Genomic DNA, 23,757 nt, shown 5'->3' on the forward strand with positions numbered 1-23,757 from the left:
AAAAATGTTTCCCTATGCAAACAAAAATGTTTCCCTTTGCAAACAAGGTGCAAAGCTTCTACATGTACCTGAAAGTATGTAAACTGGGAGTGATAGAGAACTGGATAAATATGAAGAGTTGTTCCAACTACAAGGAGCAGTTCAAACTTGTGAAGAGAAGAGCTAATGTAGCCTGTAAATCCTAAACACCAAATCTTCAGCAGAGCTTCCAGGTCAAAAAGGAAAGTAAACGCCACCTGTGAAGGAAACAAGAAACATATCACTACTCAATAGTCTACCCATCAAAACAGTGCTGGAGGACAGTATTCCCAGGTGAACAGGGACATTTGGAAAATATTGATGTACATAGAATCTTACAATAATCTAGCATTTCTAAACCAACTACTATGGACATCTGACTACTAGTCCATAATTTCATTCACTTGAAGGTCCACATGACGTCACAAGACACAGTGAGTCAATTTGCACAAGTGACAACCCCTAGGCACTCTGAGTGCTGGTAAGAGATCTTGTTAGAGAAAGCAGGTTACTAAAATAAGAGTGACTTGTTAGTCAGACACAGGAGGTAGGCGTCAGGCAGGGAATAGGAAGAGAGACAGGGGCAGACATATCATTAGTGCCTCCTGTGCAACAACACACAGGGACCCAAGAGGTAATAGGGCTCATTTCATTCTGAGCCAGCATGGTGGCTCAGTGGTTAGCACTGCAGCCTTGCAACGCTGGAGTCATGGGATCAAATCCCAGCAGGGACAACATCTGCAAGGAGTTTGTATGTTCTCCCCGTGTTTGCATGGGTTTCCTCCCACATTCCAAAGATATACTGATAGGGAGTTTAGATTGTGAGCCCCATCAGGGACAGCAATGATAATGTGTGCAAACTGTAAAGCGCTGCGGAATATGTTAGCGCTATATAAAAATAAAGATTATTATTATTAATTAAACAATTGTGCTTTAGCATCAGCTATTGGACTGCAAAGGGCCCAGGAGCCCCTTATGTCTGTGTTCACCAGTGGAGAGAGGGTAAGAGATCTTGGTAGGGAAAGTATTAAGATTTTTATTTACTACATGTATTTATTTTTTATCGCTGAATGATATTAAATAAGTAAGGCCATACCAATACTTTATGAAAGTGTGAACTCCATGATGTCTGATAATACATTGCTTTAAAGACGCAATATACTCTATATGTTAAGAGATGTCAAATCACTCAGTGCTACTGGTTATTTATGGATGACATTATTATGATTTACTCTAAAACGATGAAGCTTTTAAAAAAAAAGCATACTTCAAAAAGATGTCTGGAGATTCCACGTCTTGGATGACTAGTCTAAAGCATGTCCCTGGTGACTTCATGTCCTGATCCACTGGCAGGCACAGACAGAAGAGGGCCTCTGTGCAAGAACAATAAATAGACCCTTTGCAGTCCAATAGTTCATCAATTCTATCTTCTTTGGAGGCGGTAGTGGCCCCCTTTTCTCTTGGGCCCTGTGCGGCCGCACAGGTTGTACTAATGATATCTGCACCCCTGCCCTGATCCCTTTGACTGTAAGGTCTCTCCCGAGATGTGTGTGCAAAGGTAGGCACCTGATAGTCTAGAGAAACAGGGCAGGAATAAGCCACCACAGACGTGCCATGGATAAGTCATCCGAGATGCATAGTTCTCTGCTGATTTTTTTTTTCAAAGTATGTTTTATGTAAAACACTGCAGTTTTTCAGAGGTAAACATACACAGCCGCAATAACACAGCCATTATATGAGTCATGCAGCCCCGTGGTTCAGGCAGCATAAATGACAGCTTCCTTTTTATAATAAAACTAGATAAAGGCCCGTGAGAGCGGTAATGTCACGATGGGGGCAGGCTTTGCAGAGTTGAGAATCTCTCCCCCCAATGTGCTCACCCACTTATCCACTCTCTGTTTCCCCATGTGAAGACTTCTCCCGTCTGTGCTCTCTTCTTTGACCTGTCTACCCCATGTGCTCTCCCCCTTGTCTGCTCTCGCTCTCTCCACGGTGTATACAGTGTGCGTGTGTGGTGCGTACGGCATATACAGTGTGTGTTTGTGTGTGTGTTTGTGTGTGCGTGTGTGTGGTATGATGGTGTTCCGCTGGTGGTACCACGCAAGAGGCTGGTACCACCAGCAGATTCCATATTGAGACACCCATCACTTGGGTGTCCCAATATGGTGGTCGGTGAACTTCCGCCACTTGGAAATCTGGGATCCGGACACATCTGGACGGAGCAGGATGTGAAGACATTACAAGGTAAGTATATATTAAGATTGTTGTGTCTTAGTAACTTTTTCAAACACAATGGTTATTAACCGAGGGTTGTGTAAAGCTTGGCATTTAACATTTTGTGACATCAGCCAGTGATCAAGGAAAGGGCTATAGTACGTGAAATAAGTGAGCTTGTTAGAGCAATGTAATATTTGAATAAAGATTCATCTTTTAATGGGACTCTCTAAGCTAATGATATCCATCTGAAGGTCTGCCAAAATGCAAAGCTTTGAAAGGCTTACAATTAATATCCAATGTAAATCTCCTCACAAGGGGATGCGGGATTTGTAACTAAATATCTTTACAAAAACTCCATTCACTTGCAGCAGAAAATCTGCAGCATGCCCTACATGTTGTAGATTTGGTGAAAATTTCTGCCCCATATGTTGCAGATTTAGCAGGGGGGTGACCTCTATCACATGCTGATTTGCTATCAATGTAACAGAAATGTTGCAGCATATGAACATATTTTTAAATAAAAAATATACATATATACTGTTAAGCATTACACAAAAAAGCCAAATGATACCTTGATATTTGAAATCCAAAGTCTTATTTCAGAGAAATCAATGTTTTTCTTAATATGTAAATGAGCTGTTCAGATCTATAGGCCATATACAGATCTGTATGGGAATTTGACATTACCAGTGTGATACATGTAGATCAGAAGAGTAGACTGTCAGTCACTACAAGTCTCACACTGGTACCGCCCCTTTTCATTTTAAATTAGCTATGGAGGCAGATACTCAAGGAGATCAGTGTCCAGCCCATCTAATATATAAAGCTGAATGTGTGTGTGTGTGTATGTATGTATGTATGTATGTCCGGGATTGGCATCTGAACCGTCGCAGCTACAGCCACAAAATTTTGCACAGTCACACGTCTGGACCCCGAGAGCGTCATAGGCTATGTTGTGAGGTGAAATTTTAACCCCGCACTTTCCAATTCACCAAACAATTTTGCCCCTATCTACATAATGGGGAAAAAGTGAAAGGAAAAGTGTTGGAGGCGTCGCAGCTACAGGCACAAAATTTTGCACAGTCACATGTCTGGACCCCGAGAGCATCAAACCTATGTTGTGAGGTGAAATTTTAACCCCGCGCTTTCCAATTCACCAAACAATTTTGCCCCTATCTACATAATGGGGAAAAAATGAAAGGAAAAGTGTTGGAGGCAAATTAACAGCTGCCAGATGTGAACAAGGGGGACTTAAAGAATGAGAGCGATGGCGCCAAATAGTATATACTGTACAGTTGCTAAGGTGGGGCCCCGACATGGGATAATCACCACACCACCACGGGGATATGAACACACACACAAAGTGCGCCACACACTACCACGTGCTCGAACACATATACCACCCTCAGCGCACATTTCACCACACATACACCAACCTCGCCACATAAAAGTCGAAACACAAAAGTCGCCGCTCAAAACTCGCCACGTGCAAAACTCTCCACATGCAAAACTCGCCACACGTGCAAAACTCACCTCATGGAATACTCGCCACACGCAAAACTTGCACACGCGGAAAAATTGCCACATGCACAAAAGTTGCAACACATGCAAAAGTTGCCTCACACAAAACTTGCACATACTCACAAGGCACCACACATAAAACTCGCCACGCGCAAAACTCGCCATGCGCAAAACTTGCTGCACACAACTTGCTACACTAACCTGTCACATGCAACTCGACACACAAAATCTTGCTACACGCATGTCGCCACACAAAACTCATCTCACAAAAGTCGCTACATGCTTGTCGCCACACGCAACTCAACACACACAACTTGACACACGAAACTCGCCCTAAAACACACACAAGTCTGGTATTATCCTTCAAAAATAAAAATCTGATTAATAAGCAGACAAACTACAAGAGCAACAAATGTACCATATAGGAATCCGGCAGCTGTCAGTCACATGACCAGTCTATTATGTGTATGTGTGAGCTAATATATACTGCCAGGGGGAGGGCTTCCTGTTGGGTGGGGATTTATCAGGCTGCCAATTTAGCTTACAAGTACTGAGGTAAAAATACTGACCAAATAACGTGTGAACGAGGTCTAATACAGGAGGAGATGACACACAGATATATACTATATACAGGAGGAGAGGACACACAGGTATATACTATTTACAGGGGAGATGACACACAGGTATATACTATATACAGGTGTAGATGACACACATATATATACTATATACAGGAGAGATGACACACAGGTATATACTATATAGAGGAGGAGATGACATACAGGTACATACTACATACAGGAGGAGATGACATACAGGTATATACTATATACAGGAGGAGATGACACACAGGTATATACTATATACAGGAGCAGATTACCTACAGGTATATACTATATACAAGAGAGATGACACACAGGTATATACTATATAGAGGAGATGACATACAGGTACATACTACATACAGCAGGAGATGACATACAGGTATATACTATATACAGGAGGAGATGACACACAGGTATATACTATATACAGGAGCAGATTACTTACAGGTATATAGTATATACAGGAGGAGATGACATACAGGTATATGCTATGTATAGGAGGAGATGACATACGGGTATATACTATATACAGGAGGAGATGACACACAGATATATACTATATATAGGTGAGATGACACACAGGTATATACTATATACAGGAGGAGATTACATACAGGTATATACTATATATAGGAGGAGATGACATACAGGTATATACTATATACAGGGGAGATGACACACAGCAGGTATATACTATATACAGGGGAGATGACATACAGGTATATACTATATACAGGAGATGACATACAGGAGTATACTATATATAAGGGAGATGACAAACATGTATATACTGAGGTGAAAATGAGAGGTGTGAGGTGAAAATGAAAAGGTGTGAGTGCAAAATGAGAGGAGTGAGGGAAAATAGTGGAGTGATCGGAAAATGACAGATGTGAGGTCGAAATGACAAGTGTTAGGGGGGAATGAGAGGAGTGAGGGGGAAAATAAGAGGAGTGAGGGGGAAAATGAGAGATGTGAGGGGGAAAATGAAAGATGTGATGGTGAAAATGAGAGGCGTGATGGGAAAATAAGAGAAGTGAGGTGCTATAACTAACCACAGATATTTACTATGCCCAGGCAACGCCGGGCTCTTCAGCTAGTAGATGATAAAAGCTCAATTACATATTAATACAAATTTGAACTTCTCTAGAATAAGGCTACTTTCACACTAGCGGCCGACGACGCACGACGAATTGCGTCGTTGCGACGTACCGACGCTAGCAGTGAATGCGCCGCACAACGGGGGCAGCGGATGCTGTTTTTCAATGCATCTGCTGCTCCATTGTGAGGTGTGGGGAGGCGGGAGCGGAGTTCCGGCCGCGCATGCGCGGTCGGAAAAGACGGGAACGATGCACCAAAAAACGTTACAAGCAACGTTTTTTGGTGGCGACGGTCCGACGCAACACGACGCAACCGTCGCACGACGGTTGCGACGTGTGGCAATGCATCGCACTGCGTCGCTAATGCAAGTCAATGGAGAAAAAACGCATCCTGCAAGCACTTTTGCAGGATGCGTTTTTCCTACAAAACGACGCATAGCGACGTGCAGTGCACAACGCTAGTGTGAAAGTAGCCTTAGACATCTGCTCGTAGATATCAAGGTAACATTTTATTGACCTATGATCTGTGTCCGCATATAGGCGGTTTAGAAGGGTTAATCCTACTGACAGATTATGTTTAAATATAGTCACAAATTGTAGCTTCACTTTTGGACTTTTGTTAGGAGAGAGTGGAGATGAGTGTTGGAAAAGTAAGTAGTCAAATATGTCTGAGCAGCAAACCCTGCAGATACAAATGGTGGCTGGGAGTAGTCTTCATGGTGATATGACTGACTTCTCCATTGTCACAAATTGTTTCTAAATGCAACCGCAATCTGCTACAGACTGATCACTTTGTGTTCTGGTAAGGTTGATTCAGAGTTATTTCTCGTACAATTGTCCAATACAATTAAAGAGGTTGGAGAGCTAAAGTGTAACCTATGCATAATGTTTTGAAAGGAATGTATGATTACAAAATCAATTTTGAAAATCAAGTATTTTTTAAACCTATTTTTAGAAGAATTTTGGTGATTTTATTTATTTAAATAAATAGTAAAAAATCCTGACATCTTGATTATTTTTCTGCAGTAATATCATTATTATTTCAGGTGGTATTACAATAAAATGTAAAATCTCCATTATAAAGCTGATGACAGATAATACATTATCCCCTACTGAAAAGGTGATTGACCTGACACAACTCCCCCTCTCTGCACCAACAATTGACTATGCAATTGACATATATATATATATATATATATATATATATATATATATATATATATATATATATATATATATATATGTGTGTGTATATACACAGTGCACTGCTCAAAAAATTAAAGGGAACACTTAAACAACAGAATATAAGTCCAAGTAAATCAAACTTCCGTGAAATCAAACTGTCCACTTAGGAAGCAACACTGTTTGACAATCAATTTCACATGCTGTTGTGCATATGGAACAGACAACAGATGGAAATTATTGGCAATGATCAAGACACACTCAATAAAAGAGTGGTTCTGGAGGTGGGGACCACAGACCACATCTCAGTACCAATGCTTTCTGGCTGATGTTTTGGTCACTTTTAAATGTTGGCTGTGTTTTCACACTCGTGGAAGCACACAAGTGGCTCAGGTAGTGCAGCCCATCCAGGATGGCACATCAATGAGAGCTGTGGCAAGAAGGTGTGCTGTGTCTGTCAGCGTAGTGTCCAGAGGCTGGAGGCGCTACCAGAAGACAGGACAGTTCACCAGGACATGTGGAGGGGGCCGTAGGAGGGCAACAGCCCAGCAGCAGGACCGCTACCTCAGCCTTTGTGCCAGGAGGAACAGGAAGAGCATTGCCAGGGCCCTGCAAAATGACCTCCAGCAGGCCACAAATGTGCATGTGTCTGCACAAACAATAAGAAACTGACTCTATGAGGATGGTCTGAGTGCCCAACGTCCACAGGTGAGGGTTGGGCTCACAGCCTAACAGCGTGCAGGACGCTTGGCATTTGCCACAGAACACCAGGATTGGCAAATTCGCCACTGGCGCCCTGTGCTTTTTACAGATGAAAACAGGTCCACACTGAGCACATGTGACAGATGTGAGAGTCTGGAGATGCCGTGGAGAGCGATCTGCTGACTGCAAGATCCATCAGCATGATCGATTTGGCAGTGGGTCAGTAATGGTGTGGGGTGGCATTTCTTTAGAGGGCCGCACACCCTCCATGTGCTCGCCAGTGGTAGCCTGACTGCCATTAAGAACCGAGATGAGGTCCTCAGACCCCTTGTGAGACCATATGCTGGTGCGGTTGGCCCTGGGTTCCTCCTAATGCAACACAATGCCAGACCTCATGTGGCTGGGGAGTGTCAGCAGTTCCTGCAAGATGAAGGCATTGAAGCTATGGACTGGCCCGCCCTTTCCTGTTGTGAATTCTGCTTTTGGGTTCCCTCCGGTGGTGGTAGATGGTAATGCAGTTGTCCCTGAGTTGCAGTCCTGGTCAGGTGTTTCTGCTGATTGCAGTTCTGACTGGGGTATTTAGGTGTGCAGGATCCATTAGTCCTTGCCAGTTGTCAATTGTTGTTGGGAGGTGTTGGACCTCTGCCTGGTTCCTCCTGCCTTTCTGCCAAATCAGCAAAGATAAGTGTCTGGTTTTTTTTCTGTGGCACACATGCTGTGTGCTTCATGATTCAGTGCTATTCTTTTGTGTTTTCTTGTTCAGCTTAGATTGTGTCAGTATTTTCTCAGTCTTGTTGGATTCTCTGGGGTTGCAGATATTCATTCCACGTCTTTAGTTAGATTGTGGAATTTTTTGTATTATCTGCTGTGGATATTTTTTGAAGGGTTTTAATACTGACTGCCTAGTATTCTGTCCTATCCTTTCCTATTTAGCTAGAGTGGCCTCTTTTGCTAAATCTTGTTTTCTGCCTGCGTGTGTCTTTTCTTCTCCTACTCACAGTCAATATTTGTGGGGGCTGCCTATCCTTTGGGGTTCTGCTCTGAGGCAAGGTAGTATTCCTATTTCCATCTATAGGGGTATTTAGTCCTCCGGCTGTGTCGAGGTGTCTAGGGTTTGTTAGGCACACCCCACGGCTACTTCTAGTTGCGGTGTTAGTTCAGGATCTGCGGTCAGTATAGTTTCCACCTACTCCAGAGAAAGTTTCATGCGGCTCCAAGGTCACCGGATCATAACACTTTCCCCAGACCTGAATCCGATTGAACACATCTGGGACATCATTTCTCGAACCATCCACCAACATCACGTTGCACCACAGACTGCCCAGGAGTTGGCGGATGCTTTAGTCCAGGTCTGGGAGGAGATCCCTCAGGAGACCATCTACAGCCTCATCAGGAGCATTCGCAGGCATTGTAGTGTGGTCATACAAGCACATGAAGGCCACACACACTACTCAGCATCATTTCCATGTCTTGAGGTATTTCAACTGAAGTTGGATCAGCCTGTAACTTCATTTTCCACTTTGATTTTGAGCATCATTCCAACTCCAGACCTCCGTGGGATATTAGTTGTGATTTACGCTGAATTTTTAGGTTTTATTGTTCTCAACACACTCCACTATGTAATGAATAAAGATTTACAACTGAAATATTTAATTCAGTGATATCTAGGATGTGGGATTTTAGTGTTCCCTTTATTTTTTTGAGCAGTATATATATATATATATATATATATATATATACAGTATATATATATATATATATATATATATGTATATATATATATATGTATATATATATATATATATATATATATATATATATATATATATACACAACCAGACATTTTCAAAACAAATTTGGGGGGAGCTGCTGTTAACAGCAAATATAAGCTTTACAACAGACACACACACAGGTGGAAATTTCAGTCTGGAATTAATCCATTGCATGTTCTCAGCATTGTCTGTGATTGGTGCAGATATATATGATATATTCCCATTAAAGATCTTTAATAATATTAACTCTATCATATTAGCATTTTATAACAGTTATAAGATCAAACTGTTTTTTCATCACTTCTTTGTTAAAGGAGTATTCTTAAGTTGTCTCTTGAGATGCTCACAGCTTTCCAATCTCCTCACTTCCTGGTTTCTGGCAGGGTTGGCTCTCCTCCTTGTGGTGAGTAGCAGAACTGTAGTTCTAGTAGAGCTATAAAGCTCAGCACAAGTTCTGCTGTAACACATTCAGCTACCAGTGGTTTATTCCGGAGTGTACACTGCTATCACTGTATACACATAGAGAAAACAGGGCATTTGAACAAGTGCAGTACTCAGGACAGCAAGAGCCAACCCTGATTAAGAAACCTGTTCTGGTAGAAGTGGATACTCCGGACTGGTGAATTTAAAAGACTTATAACAGTAGTTGAGAGGGATGAAGAGGGAGGTGACCAGCTAACTGCACTATAGAAATCAATGAGTTGGAGAGATTGGCTAGGGTAGTAAGAGTTAACTCCTTTCCTGGAATGTAGCTACTGCACACTGCTGGGTAGAGTCTGGGTAAGCACGAATGGCTGAACTCCATGGAAACAAGCTGTACACTTAGAAACATAAAAGCTCTCATTGCAGCAAAATTACAACAGATAAAAAAGCAAGTCATTTGTAAACTTGCTTATCTTCATGGTGCCTAAGTAATTAAAGCATTTTAATAACTTGAGAATACCCCTTTAAACATTCTGGGTACAGGAAACTAAATTAGGTTACATAAAATCAATGCTAGTGCATTTGTCATCTGACAGGTTTTGGTACAGCTGTTATGATATGCTTTTCTTAATTTTTCGATGTTGTTGTACATAAAAACAAGACATAGTTTTAGGCAGATTTAAATGACTATTATATAGGGAAAAGCATCCACGTCACATAGATAACGTTCATGTATGAAGTAGTTATGTGGTGACAAATCTTTGAAAGAAATCAGGCAATAAAATGAGGTTCTCTACTAATTATGTTTAATATAACCATGTTCATAGAAGATGTGCCATTTAAAAAAATGTTATATAAGTGTTCCTGTCGGTTGCACTCTTGATGATAATAAGCAGCTTAGCAACCATCATGGATTGCCTACAGAGGTTGCACTCAAGCATCAGCTCATTACCACTGACATTTTCGAGCAGGAATCTAGCTTCCGGATTATTGGCTGACAGCCTTTATTCATTGTCAGACTAAAGAATTTGAACTTGTTGGGAATATGTTGCTCAATATCCAGAAGGAATTAGTTACAGTATATTGAATGGTAACTACATAACTACAAGAAATTGAAATTTGCATACCCACCTCAGCAAGATAGAACTCATCGTATTGTCTTTTAAAGTTGTCCCCTTTGTAGTAGTTGCTGGCAGCGACAATTACATCCACTGCGACCATACTTAGTATAAACATGTGGAAAATGGACGATCTCATCATTTTCTGCACATGGACAAACACAAGACATGGAAACATTACTCAGGAGTACCTATCGGATTCTACATTTCCTCCCATACATTTATCTCATAAAAGGAATGATCACATTTTGCTGGTATGCCATAAATGAAGAGAGGTTTCTGGTTATAAATATGTAACAATCGGCAGTAATTTTACAAATGGTATATGGTATTCATGCAAATTGCAATCAGCATGGCTTTTAACTGTACATCAAGCATGCTTGTGTAAGAGGAAAGGACAGGTTTAATGGGGAAGAGAATTAAATTGATCATTTTCTCAGAGTAAAACCATTGTTAACTCCACACAGGATGAAGCAAAGCATTTTCCGCTTGACATTAAAGGGCAATGTATTACATATAGCACATTAATGACAATACTGTCTCAGTAGTTAACACTGCAGCCTTGTAGGGCTGGAGTCCTGGGTTCAAATCCCACCAAGGACAACATCTGCAAGGAGTTTGTATGTTCTCCCCGTGTTTGCGTGGGCTTCCTCCGGGTTCTCCGGTTTCCTCCCACATTCCAAAGACATACTGATAGGGAAATTAGATTGTGAGCCCCATCGGGGACAGTGATGATAATGTGTGCAAACTGTAAAGCGTTTCGGAATATGTTAGCGTTATATAAAAATAAAGATTATTATTATTAGTAATACTTGTTTGTACTGTATAGCGTATGACATTTTTACATTTGCACATAAGAAAACATTTCATATCGGATATGATTCTGGATATAGAGATGCTGATGCAGCATGAATTCCACATATGTCAATGTCAGAGGCATCCTAATGTTAATATAATACAGGTAGAGATAGACATTACTAGTGCTAGTCCATCCTACTAGTGTTGTCAGTTCAGTTACAGGTATAGGAAAAAGGCTCAGAGCATAACTAGTGTCACTGACTTGTGACGATAAGTAAAATGGTTCCTAGCTAACATTCCTGGAAGGTAGAAGCCTGAGAGTTCACACATAGTAGAATGAACAAATGTGAGTTTACATTGCTAAGATAGAATAATATTTAGAATTGAGAGTCCTCAGTGGTTGATACCTTTTAATGGTTAACTTACTGCATCTAAGGTTACATCTCATCCAACCCACTGACCCAGATTGTGCAAAAAAAGAAAGATTAACAATGACTCACACAGAGTGTGATTTAAAGGACAAAATAACCTAAAAAAATGCATCTGACATGAACAAAGCTTCAGGAAATGTTCGTAAATACATAAGTAACACACAAATTTGGACAAGTTGACATTTTTGACAACTAAATGTTGAACCAAGACTTACAACTCATTTTTCTATTATTATTAGGCTGGAGTCACACACAATGTATAAAAAATGTGTCCGATTTTGTCTGCGGAGAATCACACAAATGTTCTCCATATGGTGATCCGTATCTTATCCGTGTGCAATGCCAGGATGCTTCTTTTTCTCATCATTGTGTTGAGATTTTCTCACACACTTGCAAAATGAGCAAATAATGGCTGAGCCATTCCAGTCACCTGCCCAATGCCTGAGAATTTCTCGCAAGTCACACGCATGGTCCGTGTGCTGTGCGTTTTTTTCTCGCCCCCATAGACTTGCATTGGCGTTTCTCAGCTGAGATACACGGACTATCGCATCATGCTGCGATTTCACTCGCAAGCGTAATACGGACGAGGAAAAAAACGCATGATAGGAGCTGCCCCATAGATTAACATTGGTCAGAGTTCTATGCGATTTTTTATCGCATAGCACTCGTCCGTATTACAGACTAGTGTGTGACTCCGGCCTTATTATTATTATTTTCAATTTACTTATATTTTGCTACAATGACCTTTTTGCAATAACTTATTACATATCATTATATGAAAGACATCAATCTTTATATTGTTGCAGGGTTTCTTTATCCAAATATATTACAATTTGCTTTATTAGTAAACGAAGGACTTGGACTTTCTTTGGACTTCTAGTATGAAGGACTGACTGATATGTATCTGGGTTCAGTTAGTTTTTATATTGTCATGTGTTATCTCCTTCATCTGTAATTTGTTGACATTTCTGTATGTCTTGAAAGCATTGTATATACAGTACACTTAAATGCAGAGGAACTATTAAGGGTAATGATCAATAATAATAATAATAATAATTTTTATTTATATAGTGCCAACATATTCCGCAGCACTTTACAATTAAGCGAGGACATGTACAGACAAATTCAATACAAGTTAAGACAATTTAAACAGTGACATTAGGAGTGAGGTCCCTGCTCACAAGCTTACAATCTACAAGGAAATGGGGGGGACACAATAGGTGAAAAGTGCTTGTTATTTCAGGTCGGGCAATTATAATAAATAGGGATTTTCATATAAAGCTGCATGATCCAGTCATCAGCCCGTGTGTTTAAGTGCAATAGTATCAAGTGCAGTTATCGTGTGCATGGAGGGCGTGGAGACAGATGAATAGTAGGGTGCAGATTTAGAATAATATTTGGAAGGAGGGAACAGGGCAAAGTTAGTTTACTGAGTAGTTGATGTGGTAGGCTTGTTTGAAGAGATGGGTTTTTAAAGCGCGCTTGAATTGGTCGGGGCTAGGTATCAGTCTGATCGTCTGGGGAAGTGCATTCCTGAGAGCTGGCGCAGCACGAGAGAAGTCTTGGAGACGGAGGTGCGAGGTTCGGATTACGGGGGATGTTAGCCTTAGGTCATTTGTAGAACGGAGGGCACGTGTAGAGCGATAGACAGAGATGAGAGAGGAGATATAAGGCGGTGCAGAACTGTGGAGGGCTTTGTGGGTGAGAGACATGAGTTTATACTGGACCCTGTAGCGAATGGGTAGCCAGTGTAATGACTGGCACAAGATGGAGGCATCGGTGAAGCGGTTGGACAAAAATATGACCCTGGCTGCCGCATTCAAGATGGATTGGAGAGGAGAAAGTTTGGTAAGAGGGAGACCGATCAGAAGAGAGTTGCAGTAGTCCAGACGAGAATGAATAAGAGCGACAGTAAGAGTCTTAGCAGTTTCAAAGATGAGAAAAGGTCGGATTCTGGAGATGTTTTTAAGATGCAGGGGACAAGAGCGAGTGAGCGATCGGATATAGGGAGTAAAGGAAAGTTCGGTGTCGAATATGACCCCAAGACAGCGGGCATGCTGCTTGGGAGTTATGGTTGAACCCTCCAGGGTAATTTCGATGTTGGGAAGAGTGAGGTTAGTAGAAGGGAGAAACACAAGAAGTTCCGTTTTGGAGAGATTTAGTTTCAGATAGAGGGAGGACATGATGTTAGAGACAGCAGACAGACAATCCTTGGTATTTTGAATTAGGGTAGGGGTGATGACAGGGGAAGAAGTGTATAATTGGGTGTCATCAGCATAGAGATGATACTGGAACCCAAATCTGCTGATTGTTTGTCCAATAGGGGCCGTGTATAGAGAGAAGAGGAGGGGGCCTAGGACTGAGCCCTGCGGAACCCCGATAGTAAGGGGACGAGGAGAGGAAGAGGAGCCGGCAAAGGATACAGTGAAGGAGCGGTCAGAGAGGTAGGAGGAGAACCAGGAGAGGGCTGTTTCCTTGAGGCCTATGGAGCGGAGCATAGTGAGAAGGAGCTGGTGATCCACAGTGTCAAATGCGGCAGAGAGATCCAGGAGAATCAGCAGAGAGCAATGACCTTTGGATTTACAGTAGCTGTTATTAGATCATTAGAGACTTTAGTGAGGGCAGTTTCAGTGGAGTGTAAAGAGCGGAAACCAGATTGTAAGGGGTCGAGAAGAGAGTTATCCGAGAGATAGCGGATTAGACGGGTGTGGACCAAGCGTTCCAGGAGTTTAGAGATGAAGGAAAGGTTAGAGACAGGTCTGTAGTTAGCAGTGCAGTTCTGGTCCAGGGATGGCTTTTTAAGTAAAGGGGTTCTGATGGCATGTTTAAATGAGGAGGGAAAGATACCTGAAGAAAGAGAGAGGTTAAATATTTTAGTCAGGTGAGTGGTGACCACTGGTGAGAGATACTGCAGGAGAGGTGAAGGAATGGGGTCACTGTTGCAGGTTGTAGGCCGAGCAGAAGTGAGGAGCTTGGAAACTTCTTCTTCTGAGACAGGCTCAAAGATGTCTAGTAAGCTTGAGGTGCGGCAGGGAAGGGGATACAGGCACTGAGGAGATTGGGCTGAGATATCCTGATGGATGTGGTTGATTTTTTCTAGGAAGTGGCCAGATCCTCACCACTGAGATTGGTGATGGGGGCCTGTACTTTAGGTTTCAGGAGGGAGTTTAAGGTTTCAAAAAGTCGTTTTGGGTTGTTGGATAGTGAGTTGATGAGGGTGGTGAAGTAGGATTGTTTGGCCAGATAAAGGGCAGAGTTATAGGTTTTGAGCATGAACTTATAGTGGATGAAGTCTTCTGCTAAATGTAGGTTACTGCTGCCATTATATATACAGGAGTACCATATACTTTTCACATGAAACTTTTAGCTAAAGTATATACTCGAGTATAAGCCGACCCAAGTATAAGCCGAGACCCCTAATTTTGCCACAAAAAAATGGGAAAACTTATTGACTCAAGTATAAGCCTAGGGTGGGAAATGCAGCAGCTACTGGTACATTTCAAAAATAAAAATAGATACTAATAAATAAAAGTAAAATTAATTGAGACATCAGTAGGTTAAATGTTTTTGAATATCCATATTGAATCAGGAGCCCCATATAATGCTCCATAAAGTTCATGATGGGCCCCATAAGATGTTCCATACAAAATACGGCCCATAAAATGCTCCATAAAGTTCATGATGGGCCCCATAAGATGTCCATACAAAAAATATGCCCCATATAATGCTGCACAAAGGTTAATAATGGCCCCATAAGAGGCTCCATAGAATAATATGTCCCATATAATGCTCCATAAAAGTTGATGGCCCCATAAGATGCTCCATAAAATAATATGCCTCATATGCTGCTCCATAAAGGTTGATGGCCCCATAAGATGCTCCATAGAATAATATGCCCCATATAATGCTGCACAAAGGTTAATAATGTCCCCATAAGATGCTCCATAGAATATGCCCCATATGCTGCTCCATAAATGTTGATAGCCCCATAAGATGCTCCATAGAATATGCCCAGTATGCTGCTGCTGCTGCGATTAAAAATAAAAAAAATGACAATCACTTGGCCGAGTGCCAGTGTCCTGAGCAGGTGGACACACGGTGCGCTATGGGGGTCAGGTGTCGGAGTCACCGCTGGCTCAGGCCCCCGGCACTTGTGATATTCACCTGTTCCCATTCCACCGCCGCACGCCGCTGTGTCTTCTGGGTCTCTGCAGTGACTGTTCATGCAGAGGGCGCACACTAAACAAGTCATCACACCTTCTGACCTGAACGTCACAGCCAGAGGACGTGGAAGATACAGTGCGGTGGTGGAACGGAGAGAGGTGAATATTGCATGGCTCACCCTCCCCCCGTTATACTCACCCTCCTGGTGTGGTCTCTGCACTTCCCTGCTTCGTTCTGGGGCCTGCAGCTCCTTCCAGTGGTGAGCGGTCACATGGTACTGCTCATTAAAGGAATGAATATTCGCTCCGCGCCTTTGGGAGTGGAGTCGCGTCCATATTCATTACTTAAATGAGCGGTACCACGTGACCCCTGAACACAGGAAGAGCTGCTGGCGCTGGAGACCATCTGAGAAGCAGAGACCATGCCATTAGGGGGCGAGTATGATGTGACAGCCGTCACTCCTTTCGCTCCCCCTCCCCGCCAACCCCCTGGGACAATGACTCGAGTATAAGCCCAGAAGGCCACTTTCAGCCTAAAAAAATAGGCTGAAAATCTCGGCTTATACTCGAGTATATACGGTAATCACATAACAAGCCATTCTACTTACGTGGTTCTTATTGACTTCTAAGAACTTAGAATTTGTGAGTTGTTAAAAAAATATTAGAAATCACTTGGAAACAACAGAAACCAAACTATTAAATGCTTGCCTTACCAAGTAAGCATACAGTGCTGTTCACCATTATTGGCACCCCTTCTTTATTCATAGACTGTTCAATATCTTCAGAAAAAAATGGAAATATACCAAAGTTATATCCTTATGATTATTAATTAGTGGTCCAAAGTAATACAACAAAAAACATTGTTTTTCAACTGATTATGTTGCATTTTCAAAGAAGAAACAGAATGAACAGAATGACCAGCATGTGCAGCAATAAAAGCACCCCTAATTAATACTTGGTTGCACACCCTTTAGCATTGATGAAAGCCTACAAACGTTTCTTGTAGGCATCAATAGGCATTATGCACTTCTCAGCTGGTATTTTGTCCCACTCTTCCTTCGTAGTTTGCTCAAGATCTTGAATGTTTGCAGGGTTCTTTTTCCCAATGGCAGATTTCAGCTCACCCCAAAGATTTTCAATGGGATTGAGGTCAAGACTCATTGCTGGCTATTTTAAAACAGTCCATTATTTTTTCAACCATTCCTGTGTACTTTTAGATGTGTGCTTCCAGTCGTTGTTTTGCTGGAGGACCCATTTGACTCAAACCAAGTTTTCTTACACTGGGTAGGACATTTTGCTCTAAAATCTCTTGATAATTCACTGATTTCATGATTCCTGTGATACAGTCACGGCCTCCAATACGAGACAAGCAAAGCAACCCCACAGCATTATGGATCTTCCACCATGCTTAACTGTTGGTAGGGTGTTCTTTTTCATATAAGCTTCATTGTACCATCTGTAAACAAACTGTTGCTTTTAATTGCCAATAAGCTCTATTTTCGGTTCATCTGTCATCTTTTCCCAGAAGGATTGTGGTTTGTCAAGGTACTTTTTAACAAAGATCAGTCATTCCTTTTTATGTATTTTCTTCGACCATAAACCTCTGCTTGGTTTAGTGTGCAGAGTATGGTACTTGTTGAAACCATGACCCAAGACTGTTCTAGGTTGGCCATCAGGTCTTTGGATGTTTGACATGGTGAATTTACTACCATTCGCACTAACCTTCCAAGACATCTCTTGTAAATTTTCCTCTTTCCCCCATGTCCAGGGAGGTTCTTGACAGTACCATGCTTGGCAAACTTCTTAATAACATTGTGCACTGGAGATAACTGGAGAAAAACTGGTTCCGGTATTTAAAGTCAAACTGCCTGACCCTTAGCTCATGAACAGCAATTATCGGGGTAGAATTGGAAGGCTATTGGACTATTTTGTGATGTGTGGCATATTATGTGCACTTTAATTTTGGCTTTTGCTTCTTCTCTTCTATATACAAAAATTGTCATTTTCTGATATGAATTACAAATAAGTATTTATCATAATTTAATGGCTACTTAACAAGCTTTAGAGCTGGAAGTTGAAACTACATTTTCAAAGGTGCCATTTGTCACTGTATACCTGCATATTTCCTTGTTGATGGTTTTAATACTAATTAGGATTTGCAAAAGCATGAACATAATACACTAACAGGTGTTGTTTTGCTTCTTAATTAATATTAATTATCTGATTTTAAGGTTTTAAACACAATTAAAACATGAACAGTTTGGATAAATTATGTGCTTCATGTGATTTTTTGGATTAGCATTGTAGCTCATAACTTCAGACCTAAGAATCACTCACTGAACTGAACTGTATAATAGTTAAATATCATAGGTGTGCAGTACTGAGAAACCAAATTGCTCCAAAAGACTAAGGCTACTTTCACACTTCCATCTTTTCAGATCCGTTGCAATGCGTCGTTTTGGGAAAAAAAGGATCCTCCAAATGTGCCCGCAGGATCCGTTTTTTTCCCATAGACTTGTATAAGCGACGGATTGCGACGGATGGCCACACGTCGCATCTGTCGTGCGACGTTACATTGAATGTTTTTTCCAGACGGTCTGCCAAAACACGACGGATCCGTCGCAAGAAGGATGCGACGTGTGGCCATCCGTCGCGATCCGTCGCTAATAGAGGTCTACGGGAAAAAAACATCCTGCGGGCACATTTGCAGGATCCGTTTGTTTCCCAAAACGACGCATTGCAGCGGATCTGAAAAGACGGAAGTGTGAAAGTAGCCTTACGTTTTTTGTCTGCGTCGAAAAAACGTACAGCGACGGATCCTGCGGCATCCGTCGTTGGCTAGAATGGAAGCCTATGGGCGCAGGTTCCGTTGCTGTCCAGCAAATGACGGAATCCAGCAACAGATTCCGTGTTTTTACACTGAGCATGCCTGGAAGGATTTCTATTCCTTTAATTTAACCCATTTTTCCTGCAGCTGCTGCATCGACGGATGCGTCAAAAAAGAGGATCCACTGCATCTGTTTTTTACAATCTGCACAGGATCCGTCTTTTCAACACTACTTTCACTACTAAGGCTACTTTCACACTTCCGTCTTTTGTCCTCCGTCGCAATCCGTCGTTATGGGCAAAAAAAACGATCCTGCAAAAGTGCTTGCAGAATGCGTTTTTTGCCCAAAGACTTGTATTAGCGACGGATCGTGACGGATGGGCACACGTCGCATCCATCGTGCGATGGATCCGTCGTGTTTTGTCGGACGCGACGCACAAAAAAAAATTCAATGTAACTTTTTTTGTGCGACGTGTCTGCCATTTTCGACCGCGCATGTGCGGCTGAAACTCCGCCCCCTCCTCCCCGCTCATCACAATGGGCAGCGGATGCGTTGTAAAACTGCATCCGTTGCTCACGTTGTGCTAAATTTAGCACAACGTCCGTCGGTACGTCGGGCCGACGGTTTGCGACGGCCCCGTACCGACGGATGTGTGAAAGTGGCCTAACAGTCTCTGATTTCTGAACCTCTGTCTCCTGCCTCTAAGATGGCAGGTTTACACCATATAAGCACATTTTGACTCCTGTATGTAAAACCCTTTTTTGTTATAGATTATGAGCTCTTTTGAGCAGTGACCTCACTTCTTTTATTTGAATTACTGAATAATGTAATACTTTGTAATATAATATTGTTTGTACATGCACTCGCTGAATTGCAAACTGCTGCAGCCTGCAGGATATGTTTGTGCTCTATAGTAAAGATTATTATCATTATTATCCTGTCAGTACCTTATCTTTAACGTAGACTCTATTAACCTTTATATAGTGATACCTGTTACACGCTTCTGTTATAGCAATAACGTTTATCACTGAGAAAAGAAATGTATAAATTACATGAAAGTAACTAAAATGGTAACCAAGAAGTCATATGACTGCTCTACAATCCGTGGTTTCATTTAATTTTCGTACAGAAATCAGCAGGCCATTCTTGCAATTTTGACATATTTCTTAGGAAATGGGTTTATGCCCAAAAAGACAAAAGTATTCTAGGAGTTATACCTTTATAAACTTGATAGGGCCTCTGTATTCTGAGAGCTTGCAAATTTAATTTTTCTGGCTAGCCAATAATAGTCTAACTCCTATCACGCCTAGAACACTTTTGTCTTTTTTGGCATAAAGTATTTATATACATTTTTCTGGCTAACACAGTCCCAGAATATAATTTTTAATTGTACATTAGCATATTTGTTTAAAGGGAATCTGTCTCCTACTTTTTCGTGTATAAGCTTCGGCCACCGCCATCAGGGGCTTATCTGCAGCATTCTGTAATGTTGTAGATAAGCCCCCGATGTAAACTGAAAGATAAGAAAAACAAGTTAGATTATACTCACCTTGGGGGGCGGTCCGGTGCGGTCTGGTCCGATGGGCGTCGCGGTCCGGTCCGGGGCCTCCCATCTTCATGCGATGACGTCCTCTTCCTCGCTTCCTGTCACAGCTCCTGTGCAGGCGTATTTTACCTGCCCTGTTGTGGGCAGAGCAAAGTACTGCAGTGCTCAGGCGCCGGGAAAGGTCCGAGAAGCCCAGCACCTGCTCACTGCAGTACTTTGCGCTGCCCTCAACAGGGCAGATAAAGTACGCCTGTGCAGGAGCGTGCGACAGAAGGAAGAGGATGTCATCGCATGAAGATGGGAGGCGCCGACGCCGGACCCGGACAGTGACGCCCATCGGACCGGACCGCCCCCCCAGGTGAGTATAATCTAACTTATTTTTCAGGTTACATCGGGGGCTTATCTACAGCATTACAGAAAGCTGTAGATAAGCCCCTGATGGCAGTGGCCGAAGCTTATATACGAAAAAGTAGGTGACAGATTACCTTTAACACATTTCTTTTCTACACCATTTTGTCCTACAAGTTTTTATTGATCAACTGTGATTCATGCTGCCTGATTTACTGGCAGCATGAAACAGGGACAGGCTCCCTCACTGCAGACATCTAGGGTTTACTCTGAAAAGTTGTGGCATTTCAGAGAAAACATAGCATGGGAATAGGCTGGGAACTGGATGAACAGTCGTCTGGGTGGCACCCTGTAGCCTTCTCCTCATTTGGCCCATCTAGATTGCCATGCCTCTTCCTACGTACAGTTAGGCCAGAAAAATTTGGACAGTGACAAGTTTTAGCATTTAAATTGTTTACCAAAACATAGTCAAGGTACAGTTATAATTAATATGGGCTAAAGTACAGAATCTCAGCTTCAATTAGGTATTCACATCCTAATTGGAGTAAGGGTTTACAAAGTACAGGTTTCTAATATCTAGATGCCTCTTTTTAAAGGGATCAAAAGTAATTGGATAGAAGCTTTTTAATGTGATTCATGGACTATTCGCTCATGAATATATCATTAATGGGGCAGATAAAAGGTCTGAAACTGACTCCAGGTGTGGTATTTGTATTTGGAAGCTGTTGCTTTGAACATACAACATGCGGTCAAAGGAGCTCTCAATGTAAGTGAAACAGATCATCATTAGGCTGAAAAAGAAAGAAGACATCCATCAGAAAATGCTTTGCCAGGCCTTTACTGCAGTTGACTTCAGTTGCTGCTTGTTTGTGAGTCTTTGCCTTATGTATGTCTTAAGCATTTGAAATGTATGCTCAAAGGGACTAAAATCTGGTCACTGACTCAGCCATTGCAGAATATTCTGCTTATTTGCCTTAATAAACTCCTGGGTTGCTTTTGCAATATGTTTTGGATCATTGTTAATCTGTATTCTGAAGCTCCGTCCAATCATCCTTGCTGCATTTGATTGAAGCTGAGCAGAAATGCTTAGAGAGTGTTCTTCACTTGGGTGGATGATGTGAAGGGGTTTTTCTACACCATGGAAAGTATTCTGCGATCATCCGCCACTGTTGCCTTCTGTGGACATCCAAGCCTTTTCGCGTCCCCAAGCTAGTGTTTTGCAGAATGTATCAAACTGTTTTGCAGAATGTATCAAACTGTTGCTTTGGCGACTCCTAACATCTTTGCTATCTTTCCAATGTATTTTTTCTTTTTTTTTTAGCCTAGTGGTCTGTTTCACTTCCAATGAGACCTGTTTTGACCGCATGTTTTAAGGTACCTTCACACTAAACGATATCGCTAGCGATCCGTGACGTTGCAGCGTCCTGGCTAGCGATATCGTTGTGTTTGACACGCAGCAGCGATCAGGATCCTGCTGTGATATCGCTGGTCGTTGATTAAAGTTCAGAACTTTATTTGGTCGTCAGATCGCCGTGTATCGTTGTGTTTGACAGCAAAAGCAACGATACCAGCGATGTTTTACAATGGTAACCAGGGTAAATATCGGGTTACTAAGCGCAGGGCCGCGCTTAGTAACCCGATGTTTACCCTGGTTACCAATGTAAAATGTAAAAAAACAAACAGTACATACTCACCTTCGCGTCCCCCGCCGTCCGCTTCCTGCACTGACTGAGCGCCGGCCGTAAAGTGAAAGCACAGCACAGCGGTGACGTCACCGCTCTGCTGTTAGGGCCGGCACTCACAGTCAGTGCAGGAAGCGGACGCCGGGGGACGCGAAGGTGAGTATGTAGTGTTTGTTTTTTTACATTTTACACTGGTAACCAGGGTAAATATCGGGTTACTAAGCGCGGCCCTGCGCTTAGCAACCCGATGTTTACCCTGGTTACCCAGGGACCTCGGCATCGTTGGTCGCTGGAGAGCGGTCTGTGTGACAGCTCCCCAGCAACCAAACAGCGACGCTGCAGCGATCGGCATCATTGTCTGTATCGCTGCAGCGTCGCTTAGTGTGACGGTACCTTTAGGCCCACAGCAACAGCTTCCAAATACAAATGTCACACCTGGATTAGCTCCAGACATTTTACCTACTTAACTGATGATGGATAAATGAGGTAATAACCCATGCATCACATTAAAGAGCATTTGAAATAACTGTCCAATTACTTTTGGTTCCTTTAAAAAGAGGCAGTTAGATATTAAAGAGCTGTGATTTTTTAACCCTTACTCCAATTAGGATGTGAATTACCTTCAAATTAAAGCTAAGAGTCTGCACTTTAAACCCATATTGATTATATAACTGTATCTTGAATATATTTTTGTAAACAGCTAAAATGCCAAAGCTTTGTCACGGTCCAAATATTTCTGGACCTAACTGTATAACAAAAGACCTGTTAATCTAGTTGAGCTGAGGAAGAAACCAGTGGGAAGACATCCGGATAATTGTTTTCCAGTTCCTGTCTCATTTTTAAACTATGTCTTCTCTAAAACAGTACATTGTTTCAGATTGAAATATACATGTTAGGAGTCGAGTTCCCACTGCTGCACAGGGGGAATCTCGAACCATGTCTGCTGCGGTCTCCCATTCTTCATCGGCCGCAGTGGAGCCTGCTCAGCGGAGACGTCGGTCCCAGGGTCTCACTGAATCTGACACTGTGCATAGGGTTACTGCTGCCTCTCCAGGCTCTGCTATTGTACCCTGCACTGGTCTGCGGTGAGCAGGCTTTTCTGGGAATAAGTCCTGCTTTGCACACACTGAGCATGCCCAGAGTAAGATCTCTCAATGGAGATCAAGGGTCACATGCTCAGGTACTGCAGCAACTTCCATTGGTCCTCCAGGAAGGTCCTGTACCTGATCAAGTTCTGTGGCAGCCTTCTATTGGTCCTTCTAGTAAGGTCCTGAAGTTGCTGCAGCTATAAAAGGCTCTCATGACC

General features: G+C 42.2%; 1 protein-coding gene across 4 annotated transcripts in view; it reads right to left on the bottom strand.

Moving 5' to 3' along the window:
* Window positions 1-23,757, bottom strand: part of NALCN (sodium leak channel, non-selective) — a 930,735-nt gene that overhangs the window by 496,417 nt on the left and 410,561 nt on the right. For all 4 annotated transcript variants that reach the window (XM_077297076.1, XM_077297075.1, XM_077297074.1 and 1 more), the window contains 2 exons: window positions 10,669-10,800; window positions 69-236 (listed from right to left, as the gene is read on the bottom strand). In XM_077297076.1, coding sequence (XP_077153191.1) covers window positions 69-236; window positions 10,669-10,800 — 300 coding nt within the window. The remainder of the gene's footprint in view (window positions 1-68; window positions 237-10,668; window positions 10,801-23,757) is intronic.

The sequence above is a fragment of the Ranitomeya variabilis genome, chromosome 3, assembly GCF_051348905.1.
Source record: "Ranitomeya variabilis isolate aRanVar5 chromosome 3, aRanVar5.hap1, whole genome shotgun sequence".
NCBI classification, from domain to species: Eukaryota; Metazoa; Chordata; class Amphibia; order Anura; family Dendrobatidae; genus Ranitomeya; species Ranitomeya variabilis.